At 40.6% G+C, this 13,015-nt stretch overlaps 1 protein-coding gene across 3 annotated transcripts in view; it reads left to right on the forward strand.

Annotated features, from left to right (window-relative positions):
* Positions 1-8,815, forward strand: part of MICU3 (mitochondrial calcium uptake family member 3) — a 258,476-nt gene extending 249,661 nt beyond the window's left edge. For all 3 annotated transcript variants that reach the window (XM_075347080.1, XM_075347078.1, XM_075347079.1), the window contains 3 exons: positions 999-1,156; positions 7,230-7,298; positions 8,699-8,815. In XM_075347080.1, coding sequence (XP_075203195.1) covers positions 999-1,156; positions 7,230-7,298 — 227 coding nt within the window. In that variant the 3' untranslated portion in view covers positions 8,699-8,815. The remainder of the gene's footprint in view (positions 1-998; positions 1,157-7,229; positions 7,299-8,698) is intronic.
* Positions 8,816-13,015: the final 4,200 nt, after the last annotated feature.

Genomic DNA, 13,015 nt, shown 5'->3' on the forward strand with positions numbered 1-13,015 from the left:
GAGTAAAGGTACTATATACAACAGAAACACATTGGTTGGTTTCATTTATAATTTGTGGATGTATTTATCTGGCTACATATTCTTTTTAATGATTTTCTCATAAATATTGAAGATTTTTACCTCCGTTCAAGCTAGATATCATTTTATTCATCTTTTTAAGTCTCTTCAAAGTCAGTGGTTAGTTTCTGAGATCCAGAGTATATTTAATACTAATAATAGTAGAGCTAATATTGGTGAGATGGCTTCCTTTCTATTGAAGTTTAATATTAGGCTCAGTGACTAATGTGAAAATTTCAATTTTTTTTTCATTTTAATATAGATGATCTGAAAAAAAACCTCAATCAAATAAAAAAATAGATTTAACATACTAACTTGGTTAAAAAATAGGTCATTTTCTGATGACACATTCCCCCTTGAAGTGAAGGGATGATTCTGCAATTTTAACAAACCACTGACCAGAGTCTGAAAAATAATCCACCTGCCTTCGTCCTTATGGTGTATGTCCTATAGGCACAATGGAAGGCAGTTGGACGAACACTTCAGATATGATGTACACTACAGCTTCCCTCTAGAGGCCAAATGTGAGCAGCAGTCCTCGTCTCACGCAGTATTGATACCTATCATAGGATGCTGGCACAGTCTAAATAAATGGAGCGGGCACAGCTGGCTAGGGTACAAAGCCACACACAATCCCAGTGTTGTTTCTGGGCATAGTAGGCCGCCAGTAAGATGCCTGATGAGTTAATAAAGTTAGGTACGTTGTGCTTTTCTGTAAAAATAATGACATCTTCATGTGCTAAGCTTAGTAAGAAGTCAGCGTTAGCATTACAATCTCGCCACAATAAAAACAAGCCTGGGGATTGCTCCACGGCGAAACATCACCTTGTTTCTCCATGACCAATTCCCATTAAAGAACAGGGAATGACAAAACAAGATGGGAGATTTCCCTCTTATCATAATGATTGGTTTGACTCTTTTGATGTCTTGTTTCTCCACAGATGAGTTCAAGCGTGCCGTATATGTAGCTACAGGCCTGAAGTTGTCTCCTCATCTGGTGAACACTGTCTTCAAGATCTTTGATGTCGACAGAGACGATCAATTAAGTTATAAAGAATTTATTGGTATTATGAAAGACCGGCTACATCGGGGGTTCAGGGTAAGAAGCTCCACTTTACAATCTGCTAATATTTCACTACTACTAACGCCACAATGATATGCTCAGTTGACCTGTTCAATACTGTACGTAGTAATCTGTATGCAATAGTTATATATATTCATACTATAAGTATACATCTATAAGAGCATTTTATAGAAAGGCAGCAGTAGAGTTCTTACATTGAGTGCTGCACCTTTAGTGACCTGGCAGTAAATGATCCCTTTTCACAGCACTCGCTGATGACTGCAGCTGCACTTGAGTTCTTCGCTGCATTTTGCTGCCACCTGCTGACCATTCTTCCGCCATTACACCTAGTACTTGACACAAATATGATTGAAAGCAGGGGTGGACAATTCATTTTCCTAAGAGGCCACATAACAGACCATGGCTGTTGTGGAGTCCCGAACCTATTATTATTATTATTATTATTATTATGAATATTATTATTATTATCACATTCATTTTTATCACTTAATAATGAGAATAAAATATGACCTGCTGCTAGTCCTAATACATGTTACAAAAGATCTTATTGCATCATATACTCTCACCAGTAGCAGCTATTATTCCATGGCACATTAGATGTGAATATATATATATATATAATGTGTGTGTATATATATATTATATATATATATATATATATATATATATATGTGTATGTCTATATATATATATATATACATATATATATATATATATATATGTGTATGTCTATATATATATATATATATATATTATAGACCAAAAGTTTGGACACAGCTTCTCATTCAATGAGGTTTCTTTATTTTCATGACTGAAAATTGTAGATTCACATTGAAGGCATCAAAACTATGAATTAACACATGTGGAATGAAATGCTTAAAAAAGCGTGAAACAACTGAAAATATGTCTTATATTCTAGCTTCTTCAAAGTAGCCACCTTTTGCTTTGATTATTGCTTTGCACACTCATGGCATTCTCTTGATGAGCTTCAAGAGGTAGTCACGGGAAATGGATTTCCAACAGTATTGAAGGAGTTCCCAGAGATGCTTAGCACTTGTTGGCCCTTTTGCCTTCACTCTGCGGTCCAGCTCACCCCAAACCATCTCGATTGGGTTCAGGTCTGGTGACTCTGGAGGCCAGGTCATCTGGCGTAGCACCCCATCACTCTCTTTCTTAGTCAAATAGCCCTTACACAGCCTTGAGGTGTGTTCGGGGTCATTGTCCTGTTGAAAAATAAATGATGGTCCAACTAAACGCAAACTGGATGAAATAGCATGCCGCTGCAAGATGCTGTGGTAGCCATGCTGGTTCTGTATGCCTTCAATTTTGAATAAATCCCCAACAGTGTCACCAGCAAAGCACCCCCACACCATCACACCTCCTCCATGCTTCACGGTGGGAACCAGCCATGTAGAGTCCATCTGTTCACCTTTTCTACAAAGATACGGTGGTTGGATCCAAAGATCTCAAAATTGGACTCATCAGACCAAAGCACAGATTTCCACTGGTCTAATGTCCATTCCTTGTGTTCTTTAGCCCAAACAAGTCTCTTCTTCTTGTTGCCTGTCCTTAGCAGTGGTTTCCTAGCAGCTATTTTACCATGAAGGCCTGCTGCACAAAGTCTCCTCTTAACAGTTGTTCTAGAGATGAGAAGGTGTGTCCAAACGTTTGGTCTGTACTGTGTGTGTATATATATATATATATGAGCATAGATGTACCTTGATCACCAGATCCCCATCTCCCAGGTTCAATGCCTCCACACACAGTAATAAATAATGCCCCCAGTCACCCCCACACAGCATAATACCCTACAGCCTTCCACACACAGTATGATGCTCCCACTTACAATATGATGAACCTAGTCACCCACACAGCATGATAGCATGCCCACATAAAATATGATAATCCCCCCTACATACACAAAGTATGATACCCCCACATGCTCACACAGTATTATAGTTCTACAGCCCCTACGTGTCATGATGGTCCCAACAAACATCACAATGTAAGATGGCCCAGACAACCCCACAAAATATGATGCCCTCACAGCCCACTCACACATTATTATGGCCTGCACATCACCCACACATAATAATGTCTACAGCCCCTCATCCACCAAATACACACAATCAGATGGCAACAACTATTGATTGACAAAAAAAACAACTACTCACTTTTCCCCTATTCACCCAATGTGCTCCTCTGCTCTGTGCAGCATGTGGATTGCGGTCCTGCTCAGCAAGTGCAGTCTAATCTCTTCATCACGCCTTCTGCATGGAGACACAGAGGCTCAGGCTGGATGGTGGGCAAGGGAGCTGACTGCTGCCTGTTCCACCATTGGGTTCTGAAGTGTTTGCATATTAAAAAAAAAAAAAAAAATGAACCTGTTTTGGTCCACAGGCTGAACTAGAAAAGTCAAAGGGCTGCTTTTTGCCCAGGACTGATTTAAAGGAATCCTGTGCAGAGACCAACCTCAGTTGACATTTTACAGATTCAGAAGCCATGCTGATTCGTGCACTTGTACCCTCTTACCATGGCTTGATGGAGTAATGAAGATGTGTACTCTAGAGTCTATAGTAAATTATCTCACTGAATCCTGTGAACCTGTTTTTTGAGGACTTTTTGTTTTTGCTTCTCCACTTTTGTTTGATGACCCACTATAATGAGGTCACATGCTCCATAAACGTGAAGGAGTTGTCTCATTATCTTTTTAAATAGGTAAAATTGCAAAGTGCTGGTAGAAACAAGCAAGTTTGCAATTTACGTCATACTAAAAATCCTCTCCATTATTAAGAACCGAGGGATTTTTAATTGTATAGTTTCTACTCATGATCTAGGTTAGACGTGTTAGCCAGTCTAATAGGTAAGCTGCACGCACTTGCAAGCTTTTTGCTTTACAACTTGTAAGTGCTGCACTGAAGCTGTCTGAAATGCTGGATCTAGACAGCGACAGTGCCAGCAATGCAACTATACACCTGGTCCGAAGTGCAAGTGTTTAAGGGTGCACTATCCCTGGCAAGAAGGAAGCCGAGAGCAGGGGACTGGTATTGAGCGCGAAACAACTTTAACACATGTTCAAGGAAGAGCTCCTGGGAGATGTGCATGTGATCACTGACATCTGTTTGTCTGCTTTATTGCTCTAAAATAGACAGCGTAATAGGATGCCCCATAGTTGGCATCTGACAAAGCTTTGCCAGGTCTATGATAAATATATAGACTTTCCTCTACCTCGGGTAAAGATTGTTTGCCACCTTATGTAAATGCCGTCAGCAGGGCACAGTTGGGAGCTTCGGTAGCTCCTTTGCCTCCTGCTTTCGAATTACAAAAATAATGAAACTGTTATAATATTAATAATCATTAATAATTGTATTCATTTATATAGCGCTTTACATACATTGGCAATACAATCAAGATATTTAATGGGTCACAAGAAATATAAGGAGTTTCTCTACTCTTGCTTATCACCTGAACCCTGGCATACAATAGCCATGGGTAGTACCAGCTTTGTGCACGCACCATAGTACAGTCATATGAAAAAGTTTGGGCACCCCTATTAATGTTAACCTTTTTTCTTTATAACAATTTGGGTTTTTGCAACAGCTATTTCAGTTTCATATATCTAATAACTGATGGACTGAGTAATATTTCTGGATTCAAATGAGGTTTATTGTACTAACAGAAAATGTGCAATCCGCATTTAAACAAAATTTGACCGGTGCAAAAGTATGGGCACCCTTATCAATTTCTTGATTTGAACACTCCTAACTACTTTTTACTGACTTACTAAAGCACTAAATTGGTTTTGTAACCTCATTGAGCTTTGAACTTCATAGGCAGGTGTATCCAATCATGAGAAAAGGTATTTAAGGTGGCCACTTGCAAGTTGTTCTCCTATTTGAATCTCCTATGAAGAGTGGCATCATGGGCTCCTCAAAACAACTCTCAAATGATCTGAAAACAAAAATGATTCAACATAGTTGTTCAGGGTAAGGATACAAAAAATTGTCTCAGAGATTTAAACTGTCAGTTTCCACTGTGACGTGAAAACACTGTGGAAAGAGAGCGCAATAGGGTCTTACCCTACAAACAAATAGGGTATGATTCACAGAGGTTACTCACCAAGTGTAGTTGTGAAAAGTCACAACCACTATGCAGGCATATATACTGGGTCAGCGGCAGCAGTCACCCCTGGGATGAAGTTATATTATAGTAAGGAGATGGGTGTTTGAACACCGCGCCAAAGACCACTGATGCAGGAGATGAATTTAACGTGACTTTATTCCATGTTCAGGTCTACGCGTTTCAGGAGCATCCGCTCCATGGAGAGTAATGAAGCCCCCTGCCCTGCAAAGTGGCCTTACACTATGGAGCAGTGTGGCGCTCCTCACAGCTGACGTCCCACGGTTTCTTCATAGCCTGCGTCTCTCATGGACTCACACTCTGCAGCAGGAGGCCGGGGACCAGCACCTCAGAGAAGATGAATTTCCCGCCCCCACAATCCTCTCCGACCGACTAGGTCGGAGAGGATTGTGGGGGCGGGAAATTCATCTTCTCTGAGGTGCTGGTCCCCGGCCTCCTGCTGCAGAGTGTGAGTCCATGAGAGACGCAGGCTATGAAGAAACCGTGGGACGTCAGCTGTGAGGAGCGCCACACTGCTCCATAGTGTAAGGCCACTTTGCAGGGCAGGGGGCTTCATTACTCTCCATGGAGCGGATGCTCCTGAAACGCGTAGACCTGAACATGGAATAAAGTCACGTTAAATTCATCTCCTGCATCAGTGGTCTTTGGCGCGGTGTTCAAACACCCATCTCCTTACTATAATATAGTTTCCACTGTGAGGAACATAGTAAGGAAATGGAAGAACACAGGTACAGTTCCTGTTACGCCCAGAAGTGGCAGGCCAAGACAAATATCAGAAAGGCAGAGAAGAATGGTGAGAACAGTCAAGGACAATCCACAGACCACCTCCAAAGACCTGCAGCATCATCTTGCTGCAGATGGAGTCAATGTGCATCGGTCAACAATACAGCACACGTTGCAGAAGGAGAATCTGTATGGGAGAGTGATGCGAAAGAAGCCGTTTCTGCAAGCACGCCACAAACAGAGTCGCCTGAGGTATGCAAAAGCACATTTGGACAAGCCAGTTACATTTTGGAAGAACATACGGTCATACAAAAAGGCGTTATGCATGGAGGCAAAAAACCATGGCATTCCAAGAAAAGCACTTGATACCAACAGTAAAATTTGGTGGATTTGGTAGATTAATCAATAAACAAACGTCTTGATCATCATGCTTTGGGGCTGTGTGGCCAATGCCGGCACCGAGAATCTTGTTAAAGTTGAGAGTCGCATGGATTCAACTCAGTATCAGCAGATTCTTGACAATAATGCGCAAGAATCAGTGACGAAGTTGAAGTTACGCAGGGGATGGATATTTCAGCAAGACAATGATCCAAAACACCGCTCCAAATTTACGCAGGCATTCATGCAGAGGAACAATTACAATGTTCTGGAATGGCCATGCCAGTCCCCAGACCTGAATATCATTGAAAATCTGTGGGATGATTTGAAGCGTGCTGTCCATGCTCGGCGACCATCAAACGTAACTGAACTGGAATTGTTTTGTAAACAGGAATGGTCAAATATACCTTCATCCAGGATCCAGGAACTCATTAAAAGCTACAGGAAGCGATGAGAGGCTGTTATTTTTTGCAAAAGGAAGATCTACAAAATATTAATGTCACTTTTATGTTGAGGTGCCCATACTTTTGCACCGGTCAAATTTTGTTTAAATGCAGATTGCACATTTTATGTTAGTACAATAAACCTCATTTCAATCCAGAAATATTACTCAGTCCATCAGTTATTAGATATATGAAACTGAAATAGCTAATGCAAAAACCCAAATTGTTATATAGAAAAAAGGTTAACATTAATAGGGGTGCCCAAACTTTTTCATATGACTGTATGTGACCCTCACTGTTGTGAGCGCTGTTTTCACGTTACAGCTAACTAATATCACTTTTCCTTTGGCTTTCCACCCTGTTGCTGCTCTGCGATCTGCACACATCTGTCTTCTGCTTCACAGGGCTACAGTACTATCCAGAAATACACCACTTTCCGAGCCTGTCTGAAGAAACAGCTTTATAACAGATAAGTACGTCTTCTCTATCTCTCTAGTCAGTGCATGTTGTCTTCTAGTCATCCATGTTTGGCGATGTCATCAATATGCAGAATAGAATTTCTATAGTCCAGATAAACTGCAGGAAAATGTGTTATGTGATGTTCCTGGAAGTGATCTATACAGGTGAACCTTGGATTAAGAGTAACTTGGTTTGAGAGCCTTTTGTAAGACAAGCAAAGCTTTTTAAAAATGTGTAACTTAGTTTAAGAGCAATGAATTGCAATAAGAGCAAATATTCACCGTGCACACTACCGGTTCTGTCCTTCACCATGCTCTGACCCACTAAGGAGGTAAGCTTCTGTACATATGTGTTGTATACAATATACCATTGTACAGTACAAGTAAAGAAAAACTCCAGCAGCCAGTCCAGATAATAAAAATTCTTTCTTGCTCTATTGGATTTCTATGAAATAGCCATCAATATGGCGCGGCGCCAACCGTACAAAAGACGCATTTCGGACGTCGCAGCGCCCTTGATCACATAACATCAGTTGATGAACACACAGATTAAAAAAAGTCTTTGTGTTCACCAAAATCCAATAAAGCAAGCAAGAAAGAATTTTTATTATCTGGATTGGATGCTGGAGTTTTTCTTTACTTGAATCTAGGAGTGGCCTCCCTTCCGTGCACCGTCTGTGATTATCTCTGCTGGGTGGTCTGGTATCTCTCTTGTTTATGCATTGTACAGTACAGTATATACTATTTAGCAGGTCTATCAATTTGCATTTGAGGATACAGTATTGTACTTTCTTATTGATAACCAGTACAGCACATTGCTGGTATTGTACCTCTCGCACACCAACAATTTTATTGTAAGCTAACGTTCAGCTTAATTAGTTTTACATGTTTTTTACTGTACTGTACAGTATTTTGTATTAGTGTATGGTAATATTTTTATATGAATACAGTACATTATTTTGTATTACTATAATAAGTTTGTATAAATACACTAAATATATTTGGGTTGTAGAACTAATTGTTTGCGTTTCAGTTATTTCATATGGGAAAATTCGCTTTGATATAAGAGTAACTTGGTTTAAGTGCACACTCCCGCAACGAATTATGCTCGTAATCTAAGGTTCCACTGTATGTGATCACTAGTCTGTACGAATGAATGTTAGTGTGGACTCCTCTTATGGATCATATTATTAGGAGATGAAGCAGAGTGTGGTGAGGCAAAGGTCACGGCTCCGTCTATGAGACCCATGAATGCCTAAAGGCTCATACAGACATCAGTGATTTTTCTCATATGCAAAAATCAGTCCTAGTTTCATTCGTGTTTTTCATCTAATTTTTCATCAGAGTTTTATGAGGTTATCTCCTTTGTGCCATTTTATTCCATACATTTTTAATCTATGTGTCTGTATCACCAGGATAAACCAAAGCATGGCCTGAAGGACTACTATGCGTGTGTGACCTCTGTCACCAGGAAACACTTCAGAGAATTATTCCGGAGCTTCCGCGGCAGAGATACACTGAGATAAAATGCGTCTGTTACGTTATTTTTCTGCGCTGGGCATAAACACAGACACTGTGGTGCCCCCATCCGGATAGTGTTAGGATTTTGCACTGATTATTATCTTAATTTGTGAATTTCACATATGGCATGTTTTATTAGAATCTATTTTTTACATATTTATTAAATTAAACGTTGATTCATACACATTAATGTATTATCCAACACAAGTACCTGATGTGCTGTATGTTACAGGTAGAGTTGAGTGAGTATCAAAATATTAGTGTTCCCGATACTCGTAACAAGTACTGTGTAATACTCGCATATTCATTCCGAATAGCGAGTTCAATGAAAGTCAATGGGAAATGCGAGTAATTTTTTGCTAGACTCCAGCAGAAAATTACTCACATTAACCGATCATTGGAAAATACTCTCATATCCCATTGACTTGCATTGCACTCACTATTCGGAACTAATACGCAACTATTACACAGTACTCATTACAGTGCTAAAAAACAGAAGCGCTGATAGGGTTTTACCAGATAAGTACAGGTTAGTATATAGATAAATACACTCACCAAAAATGGTTGTGAAGGGTCACAACCACCGTAGATAGCATAGGATAATGGCGGCTGCCGCGGCCCCACGTGCAGAAGTCTTCAGTGTAGGAGGAGAAAAAGGGGTTAAACCCGCGCAATCCGCCAAATAAGATGTAGAGATGTTGATAGTTTAATCACTCTTTTATTCCATAGGTCTACGCGTTTCAAGGTGCAGGGACCTCTTCCTCAGGACCATATGTTGATTTTCTGGTCCTGAGGAAGAGGTCCCTGCACCTTGAAACGCGTAGACCTATGGAATAAAAGAGTGATTAAACTATCAACATCTCTACATCTTATTTGGCGGATTGCGCGGGTTTAACCCCTTTTTCTCCTCCTACACTGAAGACAGTACTCATTACGAGTATTGGGATCACGAATATTTCGATACTCGCTCAACTCTAGTTACAGGCTCTGTACAGTGGCTTACAAAAGCATTCACCCCCTTGGGCATTTTTCGTGTTTTATTATCTCACAACCTGCAATTTCAGTGTTTGAGCGTTTGCATTAGTTCATCTAAAGAACATGCCTACAACTGTGAACATTTGGTTTTCTTTTTTATTGTGATGCAAGCAAAAGGGGAAAATAACTGAAATATTAAGTGTGCATAACTATTCACCCCCTAAAGTCAGTACTTTGGGGAGCCTCCTTTTGCAGCAATTACAGTTGCAAGTCGCTTTGGATAAGTGTCAATGACCTTTCCACATTTTGCCGCTGGGATTTTTGCCCATTCCTCAAGTCAAAGCTGCTCCAGGTTCTTCAGGTTAGAGGGTTTCCTCTGGTATTGTTCTCACTTCACTTCACGTCACCAGTTTAGGCAATGTGCCCATATCGCGTTTTTATGTGTAGAAAATCTGCACATAAAAACTTATGTTTTGGCAGAAAACAGCAAATGAAAAAAGCCACAATTTTTATTGCATTTGCGAGTTTTTTCACGTGTTTTTTTCCATGTTTATTTTTGTACGTTGTTTAGTCATGATGACCGCGGGTGTTCAGGCGCTGTACCCCTGCGGTTGCCGCTGGGTCATCGGCAGATCTTACAGCCGAGACACGGTCTTCGATGCCAGGAGGAGTGCTCACGCAGCTCCCGGCAGTTTAACACCCTATATGCTGCGATCAGTGCGATCGCAACATTCAGGAGGCAGGGAAAGGAACCACTTGCCTCTCCCCGGCAATCGGGGCCATGTAATGTGATCACAGGGGCCCGATCGCTGCCATGGTAACTCTGGGTCGTCACCATGACGACCCCAGGTTACTGAGGTATGGATCACCTCACAGACTAGGGCACATATGTCACTAAAGTTCTTTGTTGCAAAGTCCCGCGGTAAAGATGGTGAGGCCTAGGTGCAGGGAAGCCTGGTGATGTCACAAGGTGAACCGATTTCATGCCGGCGAATCTGCAGAAAACCCCAGTTATCCACCAGCATAAACTCGATTCACCTTGTGACATCACCGGGGTTCCTTGCTAGGTCCCGCGGTAAAGACTGCAAGATTAGGAAATGGCTGCAGGGAACCTCAGTGACGTAAAAAAAAGCACATAAAAAAACACATAAAAATCAACGTGTGCATTACACGTGTATTTTTTTCTGCATTTTTCACTGACTCTATTGACGTCAATTGCTGAAAAAAGCAGGAAAAAATGCAGAAACAATTGACATTCTGATTCTTTTTTTAGCAACAAAAACTGCAAGGAAGAAAGAAGCAACGTGGGCACAGCAAGTCAGGATTCTCAGGCTTTGCTGGGATGCTTTTTCTTTGCTTTTATTAATTAAAAGAAGCATGACAAAATTAGCAAAAAGGCAATGTGTGCACAAGGCAAACTATTTAGTGCTGATGCATCACACACAAATCAGATTACAAAAATATTGAAAAACAGGTTGTATTGTTACAAAACAGGTAAAAAGCCGGGGGGGTGACTATTTTTGCAAGCCACTGAATATTAATAATATGATAAACCTAATGAAATGTTCATTTTTAGCTATGGGACACAATATGGGTGACAAGAACTAGTGCGATTGTCATAATAGAGCACAACATTTATCTCTAGCTATACAGATGAGATGTGTTACATATATATATATATATAATTTTGTGCATGAGATTTTTAGTGTGCGATGATTTATCTAGTGGCTGCAGCAGGTTGCATGAGTGACACTGGAAGTTGTGAGCACAGCAGAGTCAATCAGCACTCGTGGTCATAGGCAAGTTATCAAGGACTGTAGTGAGATCAATAAGACTTTTCCTTTGCCTAACTAGTTTTAATAAATCTCCCTTAATATGTTTTCATTGGCTTATTTGTCGCAGGCACAATAGGGCCAACTACATTGAGTCATTATTTTTAAAGCATAATTCCTCTAGTACTCAGAAATTTCTCCAAAATAATTTCTCCCACCTCATGTCACATACCTATGTTATGGCACAATTTCTAGATATCATTGTCGGTCATGGGACCCATCAGCTCTACTTCTGGCCTGTTTTAGACATAGAGAGTTTCCTGTGTCATGTGTGATGTGTGTGATGGAGGCTGGTTAACTTGCTTATTTCAATAGCTAAGCCAAACCCTTTTCTGCCATAGAGGGAAGGGGCCGGCTTAGCAATTGAAATATGAGGCCAACCAGCCTCCTTCACACACAGCCGGACACGCTGACTCACAAGCCAGAAATGGAGCTGCTGTGACCAGCACTGATATCTGAAGATTGGTAAGACGATAGAAAAATATACTAGTAGGTGTCTATAAAGCAATGTGCGCACAGTGCGTTTTTCGCGGCGTTTTTGCGCGTTTTTCGGGTGCGTTTTTGGCCTCAAAACTGCAGGACTTTGCTTCCCCAGCAAAGTCTATGAGTTTTCATTTTTGCTGTCCGCACACATCTGTTTTTTTTACCTGCGTTTTTGAGTTAAAAAAAAAAAATGGACATGTCAGTTCTTTCCTGCGTTTTTCTGCGTTTTCCCCCCATGCAATGCATTGGAAAAACGCAGCAAAACGCAGAGATCAAAAACGCAGCAAAACGCAGCCAAAAACGCACCAAATCGTGGCAAAAACGCATGCGTTTTTTGATGCGTTTTTTCGACGCAGGTGCGTTTTTGTGCGTTTTTAGCGGCCAAAAACGCAGCGTCAAAAAGACGCAGTGTGCGAACCTAGCCTTAGTCAAACAAATTTGAAGATTTTTTGCAAGGGAACAACCCCTCTAAAATGCCTTGTGTGTGTAGACATGGTGGTCACTAACAGCTTGGAGGAGGAGGATGCAGAATATGAATAAGGCTGGGGATCTGTGTAGAGAAAGCCCAGGTTGTAAGATTTATTGCTAGTATTTAGTGATGAACAAATAGTAAAATATTCATGTTCAGATTATGCTAACCGAATACCTAGTACTATTTCAATATCGATCACAAATTACGAACCTAATGCAAGTCAATGGTGAACCTGAGCATTTTTCTTGAAGATCTCCCAGGAAAATGCTCGGGTTCCCCATTGACTTGCATTAGGTTCATTATTTGTGATGAATTCTGGAATAATACTAGGTATTCTGTACAAGTTATCAAGCATGAATATTTTACTATTCGCTCATCACTAATAGTATTAAATTATAGAACATGGGTTTTACGGTGAAGTTATGCTGTAACAAGAGTAGATTTGTCAG

The sequence above is a fragment of the Anomaloglossus baeobatrachus genome, chromosome 1, assembly GCF_048569485.1.
Source record: "Anomaloglossus baeobatrachus isolate aAnoBae1 chromosome 1, aAnoBae1.hap1, whole genome shotgun sequence".
In the NCBI taxonomy this organism is placed as follows: Eukaryota; Metazoa; Chordata; class Amphibia; order Anura; family Aromobatidae; genus Anomaloglossus; species Anomaloglossus baeobatrachus.